The following is a 22,465-nucleotide window of genomic DNA, read 5'->3' as shown; positions in this document are numbered from 1 at the left end:
CAAATTAAGAAATATATTAATTCCATCTGGTTAAAAAAATCATATTCGGAGGCCTGCACGTTTTTAATATGTAGTTTAAAAATTTTATTAAATCAAAATGTTTACCAGATAACATTCTATGGAAAGTTAAAACATTATTCACCAAAATTTTTAATTCATAAGACATGCATTAGAGGAAATATATTTGAGAAAGAATACATCGTTTCTAATTATCACTAATTAAGAATCAAACGAGAGCTTATTCGGCTAAGTATTGCATCAGTTTCATTATATACATACACATTCAATAAGGAATACATCTAGTGAGGGTATTAGGGCACATATCAGTCACCACGTCGCGGCGTAACCGAGTAGGACGAATAGAAATACATTATTGCATAGATTCAGATCACCTAATCGAGCGTGATCCGAGCTTATATACCGCAATCGGCATGTAGTCATTCAACGTTACACGAATCACTAAACGTTAACGCATCACCAAAATATCACAGAGCACGTCCACCGTAATCGGGACAAACTGTTTTCGTATATTAAAAATGTTTATTGATCGGCTGGTATAATGTGTGTCGTGGAATTAATTCAGCGTCAATGTTTGGAGCTCGGAATGAGCGTGAGATGTGCGAGTGCGCATTTCGCGCACATGGTCAATGTTTACTTCTTGAAGAGCTTGTTCCAATGCATCACTTTGGGCGGGGGGACGCCCGACGTTGAGGGCTGCGGCGCTAACTCCGCTTGCGCCTCTTGAGAGCCTGCGCACACAAATCACAATTCATTTTATAAAAAGACATTATAATTCAAAATAAAAAGTATCACATGAATATTATGCAGTGGCGTGCATTCCATAAAGACATAAAGACACTGCCTACCCTACCATTTACCAAACTCTGATCAATATTTAATATTATGCATAAATGAAATTCACAGCGTCATTAAATTTTATTAATTGCGCAATGTAGTTATGAAATAAAAATATATTTCAAATATATTTTAGATCCATCTATCGGTATTTTGGTAGCATTATTATCTAATTTCTCTAACACCGGCTCGGCTCAAGTCACTATTCATGCGCTGCACTAGCGCCGCCACAGGACCCAGTACGTCACGGGACGGCACAAACTATGCGTGTCTAAGTTTTTATATGTGTGCTCTGCGTGTCTACGCATATTTTATATGTGTGCGTGCCTATAAACACGGCACACTGATGTAATAAAACCACGCACACAAACACTCAAGGTAGGCAGTGTCTTTTTACGAAGATATACGAATTAGGTACGAACCGAATTCGGAACTACATCGAAAGTCGAAACTGAAGTTTAATATGCGACCAATTTAAGAAGTGTGATAATGTAAGTATACAATTTTGTAGCGGTAAAGACCATCTGCAAATAGTATCATTATTCGTTTGTTTTGTTTTGGAAATAACAAACGTTTACTTTGAGGTTAAATTTGTTTTTTGAGAAAATTAATAATGTTTACTACGACAATTTGCAAGTGAAGTGTTTTGAGAGTAACTAAAAAGATTATGTATATCATCAGTGTATTTTGTAAGATAATAAGGCATGTAAGTACCTAATTTAACGAAAAATTCTTATTTTTGTTTTATGAATAAACTTTTATCAAACAGAGAGTGATAGGAAAAAGGCCGATCTATAAATGGATCTATACCGGAATTTGTAATAGGTACACAAAGGTAAAGTTAATCATTAATTACATAATATAGAATACTAGTTAGGATATCATACCTACTTTGACAATTATTTTATAGATAACATGACCTATGTTCGTGATAATATGTTTTCCATTATTTTGCGGAAATACTATGTATCTCCAATCTACTTTCAGTACTGCAATATGAAATATTAGTTTTTATGACTTATTATCATTGCAATATTTCTGCCTACCCTGTCCAAAAACTCTGTGCACGCCCCTGATATTATGCGAGTTGTGTTAATATTTATAGGAGTGGTTCTATATTAATAAAGAAAAATTGACAATTTAATTGAAAAAATAAATCGGACTTGTATTCAAAATAAACATGAAAATATTTTATTTTTGCCGATCTTTGATATGTGTACAAAGTTTAGATTGAATGTGTCTATATTAAGGTCAACATCGTCTAAAGGGATCAGTTACAAAAATTCGTGTAGGTGAAGTTTGGTGTGTGTTGGAAGGTGAATAAAAAATATTTAGTGTCCATACTGTGGTTTAGTATGGTGTAGTGTTTATATGACAGCAATACATACCTCTCTCGGCAAAGCCATGGAAGTAATGCTTATACCGGACAGACTCCCAAATGGCTCGACGCTACTCAACTAGATCCCGTTCTCCCCCGCCGGCACCCGTCTTGTCGGCGATGCACGAGCGCGCCACAGACGCGAACAACCTAACGAGAGCGTTTATTGTTATTATACTGTTTATGTATACCCATATTGTTTGCACAACATTTAGTCGTATTATTATTTTACGCTCAGAGACCGAATCGCGATCGCTCATTGAGTGAAAATTTTGCGCACAACCCGTCGTGGTCACAGGTCAAAGCTGATTAGAGTCACCCGGCACCCAGTCCGTTTCGCCTCACCCCTGCGGTGTTATGGACTTGTATGCGCTCTCTACATCACCTCCGTAGCGTCACCGGGTCGCCTCCGGTCTCGGTGACAACTCGCCGCTGGCACGCTTTCCGCGCGTTGACTTCGCCTTAACAACGCGCGTCTCCCTTAAGGACCACAGTCGATTGACGACGAAAGGTCCACTGGTTGACCGCGCTATGTTTATTGGTTATAATCATTGTTCTTATAGTGTGGCGTCAATGCGTGGCACACTTTTAAACAACCAGCGGACGCCGGGCGTCAAGGCGGAGCGAGGTTTCGGGTGGCCCTAATGAACTGAAACCATAAAAGATCCTCATCGCAAAATTCGCGTTATGACTCTAGCTGAAACGCTCACGGCGCCTTGTTCCAATAATAAAATGATAACATAGGGAAATTGGTGTAAAACGACATACTATTCGACCACAACGCGTAGTGGCAATGAAGAAAAGCCATGACGCATTATATAGACCTAAAAAGAAAACATTAATTGATATTTCATCCTCTTATGAATAATTTCTTAAATTTCTATGAGACTTAGCAATTGCTCTATTTTCGTAAAATGGCCACTACTCGGGGTGAATCATCTACAAATCATAAAGAATAGAAAAAATTCGATCACGTGGCCCGCCTCGAACCCGCATCCTTTCGCGCCAAACGGGAATTTTTTTCTATTCTTTATAAATTTATATTTATAAAGCATTTGAATGCCATTAAACCAAAAATATCAAATTCAAAATGTACAAATCAATTCAGCAGTAGATTTATATTGAGCTATAATATTGACACGTGTAAAAAATGAATGAAAATAATAAAATCGTGAAGGATTTTAATTGTTGCTAATTTTTTTTTATTTGTAGGATGAAATTATAGCCATATATAGTAGGACGGATGATAATTAAAAATTTTATGACACAATAAAAATAAAACTTAAATTCTTTCCAGGCTCCAGCGTTCCACAATTCTACGATTTTAAAATAAAATACAGTATAAAAGTTTAGAAGTGCTAGATATAAACTACCTATTTATCTATCTAAAATATTTTAGCGAGCATTTTTTGTATATCTATAAACTGGGAAACTGCTACCTTATAAAATTTTATATGCAAGGGGTTTGACGGACGATAAATGAATCTGACTAAGATTAATTCAGAAAATATACTGAGCGAAGCTCGCTCATTCAGGGAAAATGTATTAGTTCAGAGTGTAAAATATATATTAAAAGAGTAACTACAGGGTGTCTTGACGGTTCTTATATGTAAACTACTTATATATAAACATAAATTTGTAAGTTTGGGTATCCAAGCGTATATATTAAAAAAAAATATAACAAGATGACTTCAAAAATGTTTTGTACAACTATTTGAATTTGAATAAAAAAAAAAAAAATTATGACGTGGCCATTTTACGACTCTCTATAACCTCCAAAAACATCAAATAGGTGAAGTTTAATATGTACTTCAAAATGATTCATATTATGAATTCTTTTTAAGAACGTACACACACCGAAATTAAGATTATCAATCGTCTCAGTTGTGATACAAAATGCCGCAAGCGGCAGGGCATCTTATACTGAATTTAAGATGTGTGACCGGTTAAAAAATGTATGTTAAGTATCATTTTCACATTTACATTCTGGTAGTGAGAGGCTAACTTATTTATAAGCTATTTCAACATTTCTAATCAGATTCATATCACAAGACTGGGCTGAAAAGTTCGGATATCACATAAGTAGTGTTACTATTATTAAATTGATTGGATTTCTAGTTAACCCTAACCTTAAAAATATAGGTGTACAAATTTGCCAGCTGTCGGACTATATATTTTTGGGATACAGAATTTTGAGTGACGCCACTTTCATTACTTTGAAGAAAATGGATAAATATGATTTAATCTGTCAAAAAAGATTCGTCGCATGAGCTCACAAAAACTAACAACGAGTAAATCTTTCAGAGCAATGTTTGAAGCCGTTGCACAATAAAAAACCTGAATGTATGTATCAATATGTGCCAACAGGTGAAACCATTAATATCACTTCTGAATCAAAAGGATCGTCGTCTGAGCGGAATACATGTGGTAGACAACTCCAAAGCTTGCAAACTTTTCAGCCCAACTGTTAGGATATTCTTATGATTCACCGAAAGAAGCCATTTTAGCCTTACTGGACATTAATAAATTACCATAACCCGACGTACAATCATTTCTAAATTCAACAAAGTCGATTTAGGCTCTCTGGTGGGTCACAGTCAACCTAACATATATTTTTTCGCTCAATGAGCGTTATCGGTCCTTAAGCGTAACGTAACGTAAAAGTTACATCACTTTACGAGCGGATTTTGTTTAATTTTGCTGTTGCTTTTGCTTTGTTGGATTTGAATCCGCCTGGAACAGGATAATAACTGGATAAAAATTTGACAAACTTACAAAAATATGTTACCCGGGTGAAGCCGGCGCGAGCAGCTAGTATATATATAGAAAAAAAGTCGTGTTAGTTACACCACTTATAACTCAAGAACGACTGGGCGCATTTTAATGAGAATTGCTTTGTTAGATATGTCTCCGCCTGGATTAGTATAACTGTTGAAAAAGTCATTGGGCATTTGACCCACTGCATACACAAATTTATTTTACAGTTAACTGGCTCTGCAAACTGTATGCAGTCTTTCATGAACCAGGTCAAATATGCGCAATGACCTTTGAAAAATATCTACATGGGCGGGCCCGGGTCAACAAGCTTGTTGTATCATAATATGAAAAAGTATTAGGGTCGGTGTCACGGCTTCTGTATATATACTTTTTAATTTAAGTTAGTTAAAATGACAGATATTGTATAAAAATATGTCAATTTCACAATCAGAGACTATGAGCAAGTGGTGAAACCGGTCCTTAGAGTAGATTTAAGCATGAGGTAAGAACTGAGACTTCTATTATTCTTTAGAATTAGCTAATAAAGCTTCAGCAAGGCATAAGAAGCATATTATCTATTTATAGCTTAAGAAAAAATTGTGTTCAGTGTAAAGATAAAATAATAATGTTGATAGGCACTGTTTCTCTTTGATGACAAAACTAACTCATCTAATATCCCTTTACCTTAAGTATGGTTAATAACAAATTAATGGGTTAATACAGGGAGAAAAAGTTAGTAAAATCCATTTGATCGAACATCACACTGGATGTAAAAGTACTCACCTGATACAGAATGAAAAGATAGCTTGCTGTGTTAGTTACGAAAATCAGGAATAATTGTAGATGAAGATACTATTTGTGTTCTTCTAATAAGAAAACTAACTCTAACGTACAATCTCATTACGATAGCATAAAGATATTCGCAAGAATGAGCCAAGTAAAAAGTCCAGCACTCACTTCTCGATTTCGGGCGCACAGTGGACGAATTCGTGCGACCAAAACTTATATATGGGGTTCTTGATGAGTTCTATGAATGTTATGAGGAGTCCCCAAGGGTGCGGTCGGTTGACTATGAGTCTCTCGAGCAGCATCCTTGTGATCTGCTCCTGGACCGCCTCCGAGTTGGCCTCCGCGAACAGGTAGAGCAGGCAGCAGCTGAAGTAGTGCGTGTGGCTGTTCGGGTACCGAAGTTGGTTCGCGATCGCGTTCAGGAACAGGTAGCTAGAAGTAGATTTGGGGGTTACAGTAAATGCTGTGCTGTGCATATCTATACTAATATTATAAAGCTGACGAGTTTGTTTGTTTGAATGCGCTAATCTCGGGAACTACTGGTCCGATTTGAAAAATTCTTTCGGTGTTAGATAGCCCATTTATCGAGGAAGGTTATAGGCTATATATCATCACGCTACGACCAACAGGAGTGGAGCCACGGGGGTGAAACCGCGCGGAGCAGCTAGTAGCTCATATAGCTAAAGTAAATGTTAAAGAATACCATTAAACTGTTAAACAGTACTAGAGTAACTAGTGTTTATAGGCGGTGGTGACCACTTAGCGTCAGATGGCTCACCTGCCCTTTGCTTTCTCTGACATTAATAAATATTGGACCAGTGCAAGCAAGCATTCAAGACCATCTAGTATATCTGCCAAAATTCAATTACGTAAAAATATGATATAAAAATTGGTTGTCTGTAAAGTCGGTTTACTGACGATAGTTGAACGTGACAACGTCCGATTGTGCTTCTTTGTCGCTCGTTCCGCGCTCTCGCTCGTTTTTTCGTGCGTGCAGTCGGCTCTATCGAATTATAAGACGTTGTCACGTCAAAAAGTGTACGAAAAAAACGTTATATCTATTATTATTAGGTACGAAAGCACTCACCGCCCCTCATAGTCGAAGTCAACGGTGAAGTTCTGGAAGATGTCCATATGCGCGGAGTGAGCTATAGTGGACATGTTCGGCGTCTGGCCCTTCGCCCTGATGTGTGCGATGGCCTGCGTGCCCACGTACAGCACCACGGCGTTCATCAGCTGACTGTTGTATCTGCGGCCCGGCTCGTTCACGATCTATAATAATTAGTCTCACATGATTAAACACCATTGGCTCGTATGGTTTTAATAAACAAACATCTATGTACTTAAATTCGATTGGGAAATAAAATAGTCTAAACATTTAAAAAAAAATTGGTTGTTCGTAAAGTAGGTTAAATATCGAGATGTTTACGTGATAACGTCTTATTGGTGGCAGCGCTCGAGACGGGAGATCGGTCCGTTTCTCTCTCGTTATACCTGCGATCGCGCTCGTGAGGTTTTGGTGTGACTCAAGTTTCTGAACATGTCACCCGACTAAAACGATTTTAAAAACGTTATCACGTTAAAATCACAGTAAATAATATACTGAAGGTAATACATATGTCCTGAAGGAAAAGGAATTTGCAAGACACTCCCGCAGTACATCCGTCACCAGGATCCAATATAGGCTATTAAACACTATAATCACCTGCATATTGCTTCTCAGTTCCGAGAGGAAAGTGACCGGAGCTCTCGCCTTGAGGTACGCGTCCAGGTCCTTCTTGAACTGCGACGACGGGATGAGGTTCGCGTAGTTGATGACGGCGCGGGGCGGGAGGTTGATCTCGGCCAACAGATCTACTTTCAGGTTCGGGGTGAACGGGTCGGGTAGTCTCATGTTACGCGGGAAGGCGGACAGAATAAGGTTTCTCATCTGAATACAATTCGGCGGTATCTCGTCGCAAAACCCGTAATGGTAATCGCAAAGGAATTCCGGGAAATCGTGAAGCAATACGAGCAGCACTTTCAGTGTGCCCTTATAGAGCATCATCACCGGGGAGGCGAGCTCTGTATTGCGTAAGAACGGATCTAAGAATTTGAACAGATCAATGAGGAGTGTCGAATACATTCCCCAGCCCTGGAAAAGTAAAACCTACTTATATTGCTGTATGAGGTCACATTCAACACTGAAGGCGACTCGATGCAATGATATTACCCTGTTCTAACGAGCCGTTCAAGCGTATATCAAACGAGGCTATTCATTCGCCACAAACATTGACGAAAAATAAAACATGCACACAAAGCAAACAATATAATTTAATCCAAAATGTAAGAAGCGGTCAATGAACATAGCATCGTGTGAACAGGTAAAACTTTTTATTTCTGATAAAATATTCTAGTTTAGAAATATTTTCATTTGGGATCAAAATGAATAGATTTTTTTTTTTAATTGTATTGAAGAATATTTTCTATTTAGAAGGTTACATTAGTTTAAAAATTTCATTGCATCGAATATTACACGCAAAAACATTGCAGAGCAAATTATAATTCAATAATTCACATGAAATTTAATTTAGCAATTGACAAACTCTTCAAATTCCATAACATTCCAAGTTAATAATAAAGTATTAATGAATGAATTGTTTTACCAGTGCGAATAACTTGGTGGCATAAAATAAAACAAAAATGGTATAGTTGTATGTTTATGACAATCAATTTATATAACTTATAACAAAGTTTATACATAACTAGCATTTATAAACTTCATTATAAAGTATACATATTACACAGTATTTCAAAAGTAAGATCACTTAAAAAGTGTTAATAGATTAGTACATCACTTGTATCAGTAAAAATATTCAGTGAAACAAACACTAATGTTCATCTTATTTTTCATATAATGAAGATCGATAGATGTGTTCTAAATGAATCAAATAGCAACAGAATGTATTAATGAAAATAAAGGCCAGTATTTAGAGAGATAAGCTCAATTAATCATTATGCCAACATGGTACAATATTCATAGATATCAGTAAAAACAAAGTACAATTAGCGTAGCACCATAAAATTGAGCTTCAAAGGTACAAGTATAAACGTAAAAGTATGTATATAAATCTAAAATCAAAATCGCCGGAGCACAAAACAATTCATTTGGGACATCTGACAGCCCGTCTCAAAAATGAATTATTCTGCGTCCGTCATAAGGAAAGGAGCGTTAAAACAAGCCGAACCGATTATTAGTATGTGTTGTGTGTAGGGGGTGTGTGTAATGTGTTGCATATCTACCTTCTGTTGCGGGGTGACGGCGAGCACGCGGTTGATGAACGATCGGTGCGCGACGAGCTCGAGCCACGCGTAGCAGAAGCCCGGCGCCAGGCTCGGCCGGATGATGCGGAACGTGTGGCAGAATGCGGTGAGAACCTGCCGACACCACGTGTTATACCAATGGGTCATTTTTTTTTATCAGAGCAAGCAAAGGAGCAGATGGGCCACCTGATGTTAAGTGGTCACCACCGCCCATAAACACATATAACACTAGAAGTGTTACAGGTGCTTTGCCAGCCTTTTATGGACAAATAAGCTCTTTTCTTGCAGGCGGCCCCAATGTCGTAGTTACCAATGAAAGTTAGTTACATTACCAATCATTCACCCGAATGTTTTATACAAATGCATGTGTAATCACGACCGCCTCCTTGGTACAGTGGTTGACGCGTGAGCGTAACACCTAGGGGTTCTGGGTTCGATTCCCAGTTCCCAGTTCGGTTTAGACGAAGAAAAAAAAATATCTCGGTCTGGCAGGACACAGAAGGCTGATCACCTTCTTGTCCCTAAAAGAAAATAGATCAGTGAAACAGATGTATAATGCATCTGCCCCTTACCCCACTAGGGGACATGGGACTTCACTTGTGCAATCACGTGTAATTATGTGTAATCACGAATCGTATTCACACTACTGTTTTATACCAAGCATGTGTAATTACGAACCGTATTCACACTACTCTTTAGTGTTAACACTCTCAAGTTGAAAATCCTACTTCCTACTAATCCTATACTACTAATATTATAAATGCGAAAGTTTGTGAGGATGTGTGTGTGTTTGTTACTCTTTCACGCAAATACTACTGAACAGATTACAATGAAATTTAGCACACATATAATGAGTAACTTGGATTAACACATAGAATAGGTTTTATCCCGGAAATCCCACGGGAACGGGAACTTCTTTGAAAACGCGGGCGAAGCCGCGGGCGGAATGCTAGTATATCATAAAAGTATACTAGAAGCCAAGTATGTAGTCACTTTTATGTTAGTAAAGTTAAAAAGAAATCCTTCAAAATTATGCTCGAAGCATGTTTGATGTCAATATTCATTCTTTATATTACACGATTACATAAATACATACACAAGAGAAATGGTGAGCACAGGTTTGATGATTAAACATATTACATACAACACGTTTCCGAAATCTACGGAAATCTAGACAAACTAGAAATAGCATAAACCACACGAACCTGATAGTTCATAGATTCTAAAACGGGTTCAGCCATGTTCATGTCGAGGAAGAGAATCAGTAGCAGTCTGTGGTACGGGAGCTGTTGGAAATTCGCTCCATGCTCTTCATGGTCTTGCAACAAGCAACCAGCGATGATTCCAAGGATCTAAACTCACATAAAAATGTACATTATTATCCAACTTCAATAAACCGAAAACAATTACAAATTAGCAAAGTCAGCTATTATAAAATAAATGTAACCTTGTTCAACAAATTCAACTTTGGTGTTGGATTCCCTGCATCTGCCGTATTCTTGATTAGCAAAGACACCAATTTTATGAAGGAGTCACACATTGCGTAGTATTTCTCCCTCTTTGGAGGCACAGGCGGAGGGTTCAGTCTGTCCTCAGTCAACAGCTGGTAAACATTTTCGACACACATTTGAGTCGCAATTCTAAAGAATCTTGTGATCATGTCGTCCGATTTGAGTATTCCATTCATATTCATGCGATGCACGTATATGTTGAAATTTTGTGCTATTTCGATTTCAGTGAGTGGGCTCAATAAAACGTTGCGCCATTCGCGTAATAGATTCTCAGTTTTCTCTTGTAGGCCAGGTGGGTCATCGTATTCACGATTCTATAAAATGAATAACCACGATTAGTACTAACAAGACACAAACAAGACAACAGTTCTCTTAAAATAAGTTAATTTATATTATATTTTGGTGCTATTTTAAAAAGATCTATACTCACTCGCACTTGCATAATTCCAGTGTGAATATGAGAAGTGGGTCCGAGCGGCGACCGCTCACCCAAGTACGTGCTCGGGTCCTGGTTGATTCTGATGGCCTCAATGAGAGACGCGAGTCCCTCCGGCGGCGGGTTGCGGGAGTGCGACATCATGCGAACCAGCGTCTCCGTCGTGTGGTACAGGTCCGACTCGTTCGCGTACATGTTGTTCCTGTCATCCACGAGATACAGCTGCACGAGTTGCATCGCAAACGCTACAGCCACGTAATTGTTCCCGCTGTCCATGAGGTGCGCGAGCGCAAGATCGTACTGAAAGTATTTTTTATATGATTGACATGTGCGAAGAGACAGCCACATTCATACAAATATTTGTTTAATGCTTACTTGAGGTAGATTAACAAGATGATTTCTAACAAGGCAATCTATCGCTTCCAGGTTGTATTTGAGCTCGTCGCGACATTCCGTGACGCAGCAGGTTATTTGTTTCGTAGTCCACGCGTGGCCGTACACCCTGGCGTCTTCTAGAAGCTTCAGGACTCGAAGGTGGATATCACGGTAGCGAGTCATCATCTCGACGTGCTCGCTACTTGCGCCTGGTTGAACTATGTGACCGTCTAGAAGCCCCTCTACGGCCTGAATAAAAAGCATATTTAATTATTGATAGACAAATGTTGTGATAAAATTGTCCTTTTAAATATGTATTGTTAATTAATGTACAAATAATTTTGAATATTAAATTTGGAGTAAAGGTATCGCTCACCCTCTGAAGAAGTGTATATCCAGAAACAAAGTCACGATTCCTTCTTGCCATGATGAGACACTCAAGAAGGGTGTGCATGTTTGTGGCCTGCACAGCAAAGGAGGGAACCGAGAGGGCATTGCTCAGGAACATTTCCGCTGCCGAAATCAGCGCACCCATTTCGTCGGTGCCGTACATCTGCTTTACGAATAAATACTCATTAAAACTGTAAATGCTTCAAATATTTTATATTTTCCTTAAATAATAGTACTAACCTGAGTCGGATTAATGACTTGACTGTAAGTCATCTGCGGAATCTGCTCTTGGGATGAGGGCTTCGGCATGAACATACCGGCGTCACGCACCGGCACAAAGCCGGGAATGTTACACGCAAATTCTTCGTATACAACAATTTGTGATTCTGTCGGACCGCCTACACGACAGCGGACTCTTTCTGGGATTCTCTCAGTTTGGTAGCTCAAAACGATCGGATCGTAGTATCGTCTGCCTTCTTGCCTCGCCAGTTTCCTCAATTCATAGTCATTGAGCAATCGTTTGTCGAGTTCTGGTAACGCCTTTTCGACGGCGGTTTTCTGTATGAATGCGCACGCTAACTCCATGTTCTCAGCTGCGAGAACGGCTGCGGCGCTTTCGATTATGTCCTTCTGGAAAGAATGAGTGTATGAGTCGATTGTGTACATTTTAAATAGACTTTTGTTTAATTTTTTTAGTTTAAAATTATAACAGTATAATAAATCAACATGATAATACAAATATGAAACGAACTCGTACCTGCTGTGGTGTAGTCGGTAAAAGGGCAGTAATAAATGCAGCTTTCAAATTGGTGGTGATCGTATTTATGATTTGCTCCCGGCAAGTAATCATCGCCATGCCTGCGGTCAAGTTACGCATCATGTGGTGTGCACATGTACGCATTCGTACTTCATCGGGATCGAAAGCAAAATCTTTTCTTATTATTTGTTCGCATGTCGTCAGAGCGTATTTGATCGATCGGTCGACAACAGGGTGAATCCATTCTTGTATGGATCGTTCGATGGCTGGTTTCACGAATTGCTTCAAATGCGGATAGCTTTGGAAGAGCAATATATGCGGATTGAACGAAATCTTCTGCCCAAAAGCTGAAGTTGAAGATACATTAACATCCAAGTAGTTAAATCTAGGTTCTGGGATTCCTATTACACCCATTAGGGTAGGATCATTTACTAAGCCGTTAGTTGGAGTTGGCGCCGCAGCTGAAATGTCCTCTGTAGGAATCATAGGCGTCTGTGGTGGTATCATCTGGATTTGCGGAGCTTGAATTATCGTTTGATTAATGGTCATAACATTGGGCTGCGGTTGAGGCGGCGGTGGCTGTTGCTGTTGTTGTTGCTCTTTATTTTGTTTTGGTTGTGAGAGCTGGAACTCTATTGTTCTTATTTTGTCTGGATCTTTTAGGTACAGAGTAGGCTTCAAGTCTTGTATGTCGAGACAGAGGTTTTTACAAAGTACTTCTATTTCAAACTTCAAATTAAGTTTCAAATCTGGTTCCTGATGTAATTCAGCCAGAACGTTCATTAGAGCCATCGACCATGGATTGGGCGGTTTGAAAACAACGCTCTTAGCGCAGGATTCTAAGACCTTGGCTACAAACGGCACCACGTACAATAACTCTTGTTGGCCTTTGTGATAAGCTTCAAGTAGAAGTGCTTTGAGGTCTAGATCGACTTGAAGAATGGGTAAATTACGCGCCAATGTAAGCATGCCTAACCAATGACCAAGATTCTTGAGCAAAGAACGGTCGGAAAAGTTAGCTATGCCTTTGTCAGAACGCAATAACACTCTGATATTCCGGTATGTTTCTTTTGTCACCAGTTTGTTTATTTCCCTTAATTTGAGTACATCTAGGAAATTTGAATATAAAACGTGGAAATTTAATTCAATTGACGCTCTTTTCATGACTAGATATTGCGCAAGCCAAGGAAAATATTCGTCTGTTATTATTTCTTTCAATTCATCACATTTCGCTTGTAAATTAAGCTGGCTGAGGTTATTGAAAATGAAAGCAGTTTTATCTTGAATAGCCTCTGGAGGTGTATTTATCTTGTCGTCTCTGTCTGTAGCAGTCAATAATGTATCGATGTTTGTTGCGTTTGCAATGGATGGCCTACTGCCTATTCCACCGGCAGCACAGTTTGCATTCTTGGATAATACTGATATGCAAGGTGGAACAACCGTCCTGAAAAACAAAAACAGATTAGAAATATGAAAATATCAGTCAGTACTAATACAGAAGAAGAGTCAAAAATGGGTATCAAATAGTACCTGTATGGTGCAGCAACAGTTACGACAGCAGTTTGGCTCAACATAGAAGCTAATGTGGCTGGTAACACCGCTCCTTGCGGTTTAGTTGGCGGCTCTTGGCTCTGCAAGCCATATTCGATGTATTCAATCAAGTGAGGAGGGAATTCACTAAAATGTGGGATGGCTCTTACGTGTTCACAATATTTATGATAATCTTTAAGCCTGGACTTAAATCTGTCCAAAGCGGCAATGCCAAAGTAGTACATTTTAGAACCCTCGGGTTTCCTTAAAGCGTCTAAGACGAATCTCAAAGCTAGCCCGAGCGATACGTAACTTGGAACTAGGCCCTTTTCGATGATACCACCAAATAGTTGTGCAGTTATATGCAATTCCTTATCAGGGTACTGTGGAAAGAACTTGTATTCTTCAAATAAATTTCGCAACATACAAGAGAATACTTCGCGTTCTCTTTTATTAGGCGAATCTTGAAATTTCTTCAACATATCAAGCACTTCATCAATGGACAGAGTTGGATGCGGGGGATGATTATAGATCCTTTGAAAGTACCCATTAGCCTCATCTTCGATTTCTTTCGATACATTATGCATAATTTCAGGAAAATGTATTGGATCGGGTATACGGTGTTTATCCATCGCTGGCCCGGGCGGCATCCGGGCTAAAGCACTCATAGTTGCCACATTAGCACCATGTTGCATCGGTATCATAGGGAAGGGGCTATTCGGACCCGCACCAATGAGACGAGACGGTGACCCCGGAGCAGTCACCAAAGGTCCAAGGGTGCCAGGCATTGCAAATGCCGTATTACCGGGAGCCCCAAGAGTCAGATTTGCTACATTAGGAGTTAAACTTGCAATAGAATCGACATGCGGAGTGAAAAGCTGCCCGCCTAAACCGGCAGGGTTGAAGGGTGTTTCTATTACTCTCGTGTGAGCTCTTGGTATTGCTGTAATATTTGGTCTAGTTTTACTCAGTATTAATGTTTGACAATTTGTGATAAGTGCATAAATTGCTTCCTGTAATTCTTGTTGAACATTAGGTACGCAAAGTTGTAGGCATGCTAACATAGTACCGACTGTTTCTGGCGGTAGTTGAGCTGCTTTAGGAAGTTGTTCTTCGGGTACTTTGCCAATGACTGGTGGACATCTTCGTTGTAGAAACTTAACCATAGCAGTAACAAAAGACTCGCCATGGTCTCGTATTTTGTCTGTAAGCCATTTATCGAGTTTTAAATATTCTCTCCGAGATGCTAAGCATGCCAGATCAATGATAAATGGGAATGACTGGACATTCAGCAGCAGCGAAAGTGCCTTGAGGTCCTGAGCAACATCCAATATTCTTGATAGTTTTGACTGATCACAATCTCCGCGCATGTACCAGTCTGCCATAGCGTGCATTATAATTGGTTTTATATTTGGATTTTGGGTATGCCACGCATGTTGTAATATGATGCCTGAATTTGGATGATTTCCCAAAAATATCGGTATTAGTGTAGTCAGTAACTCTTGTCTGAAAACAGTGATAGGTGGACTGATCTGTAGCAATGCCAAGAGCAAGATATCAGGACAATGTTGCAATGGAAACTTAAAAAGTTCATGTACTTGTAAATAATAGCCACGCTCAGAGGCATACAAAAGCAGTTCGACTAAATAGAGACAACGCCATGTTGCTACTTCTTTGTTGTCAGTTTCTGGCGGTGACTTCAGTAAATCGATTGACACTGGATGGAAAGGATAATCGGCAAGGCTGAACACATCGGGGTATTTGAGAATATTTGTGATTAGACTCATCTGTCCTTCTAAATTTGTCCATCGTCGACAAAGATATTCTACTGGAAAGATATTCGCTGGGTATCCTGCGCTTTGTAAACCCAAGCGTAAAATTGTAAAAAGCAAGCTTAAACCTTGCCTGTCGGGAACAATAAATTCGGGGTGATCTAGTTGAAGAATTACTTCTTTCCAATTTAAGTTAGAAGCAAGCTCTTTCAATGTCTGCACAAACACTTCTGCATTCCATGCTTCGCCATGTCCATGATTAGCATCTTTTTTGGCTTCGTGGTTCACCCAGAAATTACCTGGGTTTTGAATTTGTGGAGTTTCTGGAATAGTAGCATGATATCTCACCATAAGTGATATGATTCTTGCCACATCGATAGCTGTAGGCTCTCGTGCACCAAAGTTCAACATGTGCGTTTTGCATTCTTCCACTGAGGCTGTAAATGCATATCCGAGATCACGAATAACTTCGGCCAGTGAATTGTCCATCATCGTTGTGGCCATGTCACTGCCTGTTGTCATTTCCTCAAGAGGCGTCTTTGTATCGTCGGGATATAGGAGAGGAGCTAATACAATAGGAACTACTTCTCGTGGAAAGTCTACTCGTAATCGTTTAAGAAATAAATCCTTTGTGACTGTTGCTAATCTAAAATTATCATAAGTGAGACTGGTCAATAGAGTTTGCAAAACTTCAGGGCTGCATTCCTGAAGACCTGCACGCTCCGCTTGGTGTCCACGCTCTGCAAGAAACATTTTTTGTATGATTATGCTCTACAATTATAACAAAAAAAAAGTAATAATTCTTACTATAATTATTCATTAAATTTTAAAGATAATATTTGTCTATATTTAAAATACCTGCGTCGAGATAACACTGTACTAGATCCAAAAAACGTTTTTTGAGATGTTGTTTTGCAAATGTTGCTATCTCAGGCTTCGAAGAGTGTCTTCTTAATACCAGTGAGAAAGCGACATCTTGAGCAGTCGTTAATTTTAGTAGCCTTGCAAGGCGAGTAAGTAATGTGTTTGTTGGTTTAAGAGTCTGAAATAAATACAATAATAAATATTCTTATATGATTATCATTGCATGGGTGGTACAACTCCAATAGAGAACTGCAAGCTTTTATTTTTTAATTATTTTGTAGTAAACCGTAAAAGCTGTTGATTTGACCGTTATCAATCAATGTTATTAGAACAATGATGCAATATTCCTCTGCACAACTTTCTTGTTTTATTAGTATTCCTTAGAATTAGAAACAAAATTGTTCTAACAAACATTACAGAAGTTTTTTATATAATACATAATACATTCCTTTGATGCCTTAAAAATTAATCGTATTTATAGTATTTAAGTTTATTAAATTTGACTTTGTAATGTCCAGTAGTTTAGTCTAAAATATAGTGTCATCATTTATGCAAACCAACTGCTTTTACAGTGATTCAAATGACTAATCATCCCTACGCCCACATAGTTAAATATTTTCGTTTTGTATTAAAAATTAAGTACCTACATCTGCATGTCGCCTGTTATGTCCATGTCTACGTTAAGGTCCAAGCCCAGCGGACCAGCTGCAGTTAAAAAAATATTTCTCAAAGAAGGTTTGTGTCACAGCTAAACTTAAAATCTGATATGTCACAAATAAAAGATAGACAAAATGATATGAAATAGAGAAAAATACCTAATATTTCATGCCACCTTACGCTAGTAATAAAAGTTATTATTGATATGTAATTGTCATATCAATTGAAAGTATGTATTTGATGTTGAAAAATCTTATTTGTTTTCATATAAGAATCAAGTAAGGCAGTTTGAAATTAAACAGAAAAGGACAAACAGACAACACAGGATGATGTACTAAGTAAAGAAATTCTATGCATGCTTCGAGTCTAGAGGATAAGGAAAATCTACTGGCTATGGGCAACCAATAATTATGTAAATTATAATAAATAATAAAACTCATCACAAACCATTTTTTGTTGTATAATGATTAAAAAATCATACTTTTAAAATAACCTTACGATTTTAGAGAGGAAAAAAAACATACTGAACAAATGTTAAATGTACCATCCGAATGTAACCTTTAATTATAATTTCATTTTCTTTTTTAGTGATATATTTTATATCTACCATATAAATGAATAACAGAAATAAAAGTAAATTAGCAGTATATATTTTTAATAGTACTTTATTAGCATTTATTAAATATGTTTCAAGAACAAACTTAACCAATGTTGAAATTATAGAATGAAAATGTAATATTGTAATACTTTATTAAAGTTTTTATTAAATTCAGGTACATAAAGTTGAATTGTTTGTTCCAATCACTTTTCTAATTTCAATTTTACATATTCCATTCAGTTTCCCATCATTTTCAAATAAAATTGAATGTTAGTAAATTATAATATGTATTTTAAATGTTTATGATCAAAGAAGCAAAATAACTATAATATGTTATGCTGTAAAAACCAATGTAAGAAAACTTTGAAATTGCTAACTTTATAATGGTCAAGATTTTTGTTAACAGAATTTATTTTCATCATGGTTACATACACATTATATTGACATTTTTGGCTTGTTTTATATGTTTTACTCATGACAAGTTTCATAATTACTTAACACGTAACAGTAACTGGTAGTATTAATAATTAACTTATGACTATACAACTAATGTATATGAAAAATAATATGGTATAGTTTTCCATGCATAAGTTCAACTGCATCTCGCCAGGCTTGTAGGCTCTAAGCAACTACATACATGATTTGATGAGCATGTAAAATTGCGCGTTCTTTATTGCATAGATCCATGTTACCATGCTCAATGATCCATATGATCCAACTAGAAAATGTAGTTCGCTTAACTTCATACACACCTTTTGCAAAGACCGAGCGGGGTTATCAATAGCCCGACATACAACTGTGGATTTGGCTGGATGGTTGAGGAGAGAGGCAAGAATCTGAGCAAGAAGTGATGCGTGGATGCCGAGGCTAGTGGTCCCCGTGCGATCGTTGTCCCACGATGCCTTCACAGCTTCAGTGAACAATGACCTCAGCAGTTGATTTTCAGCTTCCAAGCCATGAGTGTTGACAATCTGGATGAGATAAGAACATTGTAACAATACATACAATCACAAAAATTTATCCAACATAATAAATCGCATTGCAAGTAGACATTAGCAATGTAATGTAATGTACAATACATTTTTTACACCAAATGCACATTTGCAATGCAAAAAGGCAACTTTTAATATCTCTACATATTTACATTTTATAATTAATAATTAAATAGCAGTCATAACAAATCAGATAAGCTGTGAAATGAATGGCTGCCACAATATTTACTAGAAATTATTTTTTAGTTTACCCACTGTATTAATATTTAATTTCTTCTATATGAAATGATACTCATTAAAAATTTAAAAATCTGTCTTTATTATTCTCACAATAAATATAGTTCTAAAGACAGAAGCAAAAATACACCAAGCGGAAGGATACAAAGCAGTTACAAACATGTTATTTCTTTTAACTGATAAATGAAAGTAAAGGCTCTAACCCCATTGATATGTAAAAGAAATTTCATAGCATTTAATATTGCTAGCATGGAAAGGCATAGACAAAGAACACAAGTAGCAGAGCACAGATTAATAAGTATTTCATAGCTAAACGAACAACTGCCATTATTAATATCATAAATAATTATTATTTATTATACATATTATACTAATTCATGATTTTGTATATATTAAAATAACTATGTGATAATTATCTAAAGAGATGTGAACTATTTTATCCAATACAAACACAGTGGCATTGGGAGTTGCTACTAAAAAAAAAGAAAATTATGAAAATTACTGGAATGGAAAACTACACTTAACACAACTTAGACTCTTATTAATTGCCATCATTTGGTATGATTATTTATTTAATGAATTAAAAAAAAATGTTTTGTTTCAAAGTAATCAATTTAACAAACTTATTAACAAATTTTAAGAAGAATTTATTAAATTCCCAGTAAGTACTAAATTCTATGTATATTCTACTAAAATTTTATGAAAATAATGATAATATACACTCATACGTCTTATGTCCCAGCAGTGGGAACAATATGGGCTGATGATGGTGATGATGAATGATAAGGTATGTACATATTATAGGATGTATAAATGTTTCTGTGCATGTTATTGTCACTGAACTTCTCCCTAATGGCTGGACTGATTTCAATGAAATTTTTTGTTGTGCCTAAAGGTGAATTTTAAAATGGTTTTGATTTACAATTCAAATGCAAAAGAAACTGTAGGTTAAAGATAATATATAACGAAATAAAGAAAAATTCGCATTGCTTGTAGTTTTTGTAACTTTATCTTATTGTATTATTTATATGCATCTATAATTATTTTTGTACTTAGTAAAGCCGGGTCCGCAGCGACAATTTTCTAACAAAACATGTTATCGAAACATGTCACCAAAACATGTTTGCAAAACTGCTCGTCCGCTGCGCCTATTTTTACGTTACGTCCCAAAGCACCGGTCTTTCTCTAATTAGTTGTATAAAATACAAAGTATTTTCTTTATTCCACTCCATCACACACAACAGAAACAAAACAAAGAGAATTGTCATACAAAATCAACACAATTATGGCGGACATCAAAGAGAATATAGGCGGACGGACCATAGATAAATTAGGACGGACGTCTTCTTCTCGTGAGTGCGAACATAAAATGCGTTCCTTCCCCTCCCCGCAGGCGAACGCGGGGGATGTTATCCATTCGTCTCGGCAAACATGTTATTGTGATTTTGCTAACAAAACTGTTAGGCCACACCCCTATTCGGTTAGCAAAACATGTTATCGTGTTAGCTAACACGATAACACGTTGCAGGGGACCCGGCTTAATAGTTACTTTATTAAAAACCAACAGACGTACAAATAAGTAATAACAGATAGTGTAATAATATATTATTTCATTCAAATATAAAACATAACATTTAAATTGTATTCAATTAAAGTTATATATAATTCTATTTTAGTTAAATATAAAACATAACAGTTAGAATTAACGAAATGAAAATGATCAGCAAAGCACATGGTTGAATACCATGTGCTTTGCTGAAAATTTCAAACTACCCTCAATTAAATATCTTTTTATTCCAACTAAAAAATGTTCTCTTAACGGTAATCCAATATGAACTGGCAGGAAACTTGGTTACTCTACCATTCTTAAATGAAAGCTATTATGCATGTTGTGGAAGTTATCAATATGCAACATTTTCTTTACTAATAGTTTAAATTCAAATAGATTGTGAATGTACCTACTAATTTTAATATTGTATGTTGTACATTTAAAAGTTTAACCCATTGAGCCCTGAATGGCCCGATTGGTCCACGACACAATAGATTTTCTATTGTGTCTGTGATTCCGGGGCCTGAGTTATTACACCTAATGACTCATTTGACTCATTAATTTATATCCAGCTTAAACAGATTAGGTATTCATAATAATCTTAAATAAATACTGTAATAAATAATAATATTAAAATCACAGGTTTTAAATTGAAGACCTTTGTATTGAAGTGGATAACAAGGGCAAAACTCAAATATGCTCTTGAAGTAAGTCAAGGCTAATTAATGGTATAGAAAATTTACCTATAAAAAAAAGTTAAAAATAAGACATTTCGTTTTGTCCATTTTATATTGTATGTACCCAAATTATTATTCAGTCTTCCAATTGAAATATGTAACGGTTTTATTAATACCCTCAAAAGCATAACGATTATAACATGATTCTTCAGAACGCGGATTTTAATAGAATGAGTCAATAAGGACTACCATACGTTGATATCGATAGTTCGTTAACGTAATGGCGTGATGCTACACATAAATATAAAAACAAGTACCTAAATGTGTAATACATCGCACAATTACCACACAATACACAGTAAATCGCGCAGACGTGTTGCTTATCAATTTCACTTTACGTCACGTTTTCAGACATCACACGCAAATATAACCGAGTATTTGGCAAGAAGGCGCTTTGCAACAACAATGCATATGCAACACTTATAGCAATTCATAACAAATTACATAAAAATAAAAAATCCTTACAAAGCTAACTCGTGGTTTCCGTTCACAATATGGCGACAAATGAAAAACAAAGACAATTCAAATACAATAGTTCTCACCTGCGTTAACTCTTGACTTGTCTGCTTAAAGTTCTTCTTATTTAAATTAACAACGAGATTATTGATTTGTAATAAGCTAAACGTTAAAGGGTCCAGGTTCATAGTTCCATTAATGCGAAACCGAAAGCTTCAAACACGTTTGAAGCTTTCTCGATTTTCGACGGATTACTACGGTGAATTTAGGTTCTTTTACAGTTTTTTGGCGAACTAAAGACAATCCTAAGGTCAACATCACCAATACTGTTGTTCACTTCAAAATTAACATAATTTTAACACCCCACTGCAACAAAATCCAACTTCAAGAGGAACCGCACACGATGACGAGGGCATTCGCTTCGCTCGAACGTGATTCGTCCTCGATTACTTTTGTCCCCTTTCCCCTTGCTGGGCTGGGGCAATTTCCAGTAGTGCCAACATACTATATGTTGCCATGTAT

The 22,465-nt window shown here is 37.0% G+C and overlaps 1 protein-coding gene across 6 annotated transcripts; it reads right to left on the bottom strand.

Annotated features, from left to right (window-relative positions):
• Positions 1-584: 584 nt before the first annotated feature.
• Not1 (CCR4-NOT transcription complex subunit 1) lies at positions 585-22,389 on the bottom strand. 6 transcript variants are annotated; one of them, XM_090103107.1, is made up of 17 exons: positions 22,030-22,389; positions 18,725-18,943; positions 16,712-16,895; positions 14,082-16,593; positions 12,552-13,995; positions 12,035-12,424; positions 11,781-11,960; positions 11,405-11,653; positions 11,024-11,329; positions 10,530-10,907; positions 10,288-10,434; positions 9,062-9,196; positions 7,485-7,928; positions 6,867-7,051; positions 5,948-6,211; positions 2,244-2,383; positions 585-749 (listed from the first exon to the last, which is right to left on the bottom strand). In XM_090103107.1, exons 1-16 carry the CDS (start codon positions 22,129-22,131, stop codon positions 2,305-2,307), a joined length of 7,218 nt encoding a protein of 2,405 aa, XP_089959233.1. In that variant the 5' UTR covers positions 22,132-22,389; the 3' UTR covers positions 585-749; positions 2,244-2,304. The 6 variants fall into 6 exon arrangements, with proteins under 6 accessions (XP_089959233.1, XP_089959257.1, XP_089959249.1 ...); XM_090103131.1 differs by having other exon boundaries at positions 7,485-7,913; XM_090103123.1 differs by having other exon boundaries at positions 11,781-11,957.
• Between the last annotated feature and the right edge of the window lie 76 nt (positions 22,390-22,465).

This window comes from Colias eurytheme, chromosome 1 (assembly GCF_061535395.1).
Source record: "Colias eurytheme isolate Ceu_HAF_F1 chromosome 1, ilColEury1 Martin Lab GWU primary, whole genome shotgun sequence".
In the NCBI taxonomy this organism is placed as follows: Eukaryota; Metazoa; Arthropoda; class Insecta; order Lepidoptera; family Pieridae; genus Colias; species Colias eurytheme.
This window is presented reverse-complemented; position numbering and strand designations above follow the sequence as displayed.

Bases quoted from the DNA above. Each gene is read 5' to 3' on its own strand.
- Not1 (XM_090103107.1), bottom strand. From the start codon at position 22,131: ATGAACCTGGACCCTTTAACGTTTAGCTTATTACAAATCAATAATCTC. The intron at 16,896-18,724 runs GTGTGTATGAAG...TATTTATTTCAG, and splicing joins CCGCTCGGTCTTTGCAAAAG to ACTCTTAAACCAACAAACAC. The intron at 12,425-12,551 runs GTACGAGTTCGT...CATTCTTTCCAG, and splicing joins TACCGACTACACCACAGCAG to AAGGACATAATCGAAAGCGC.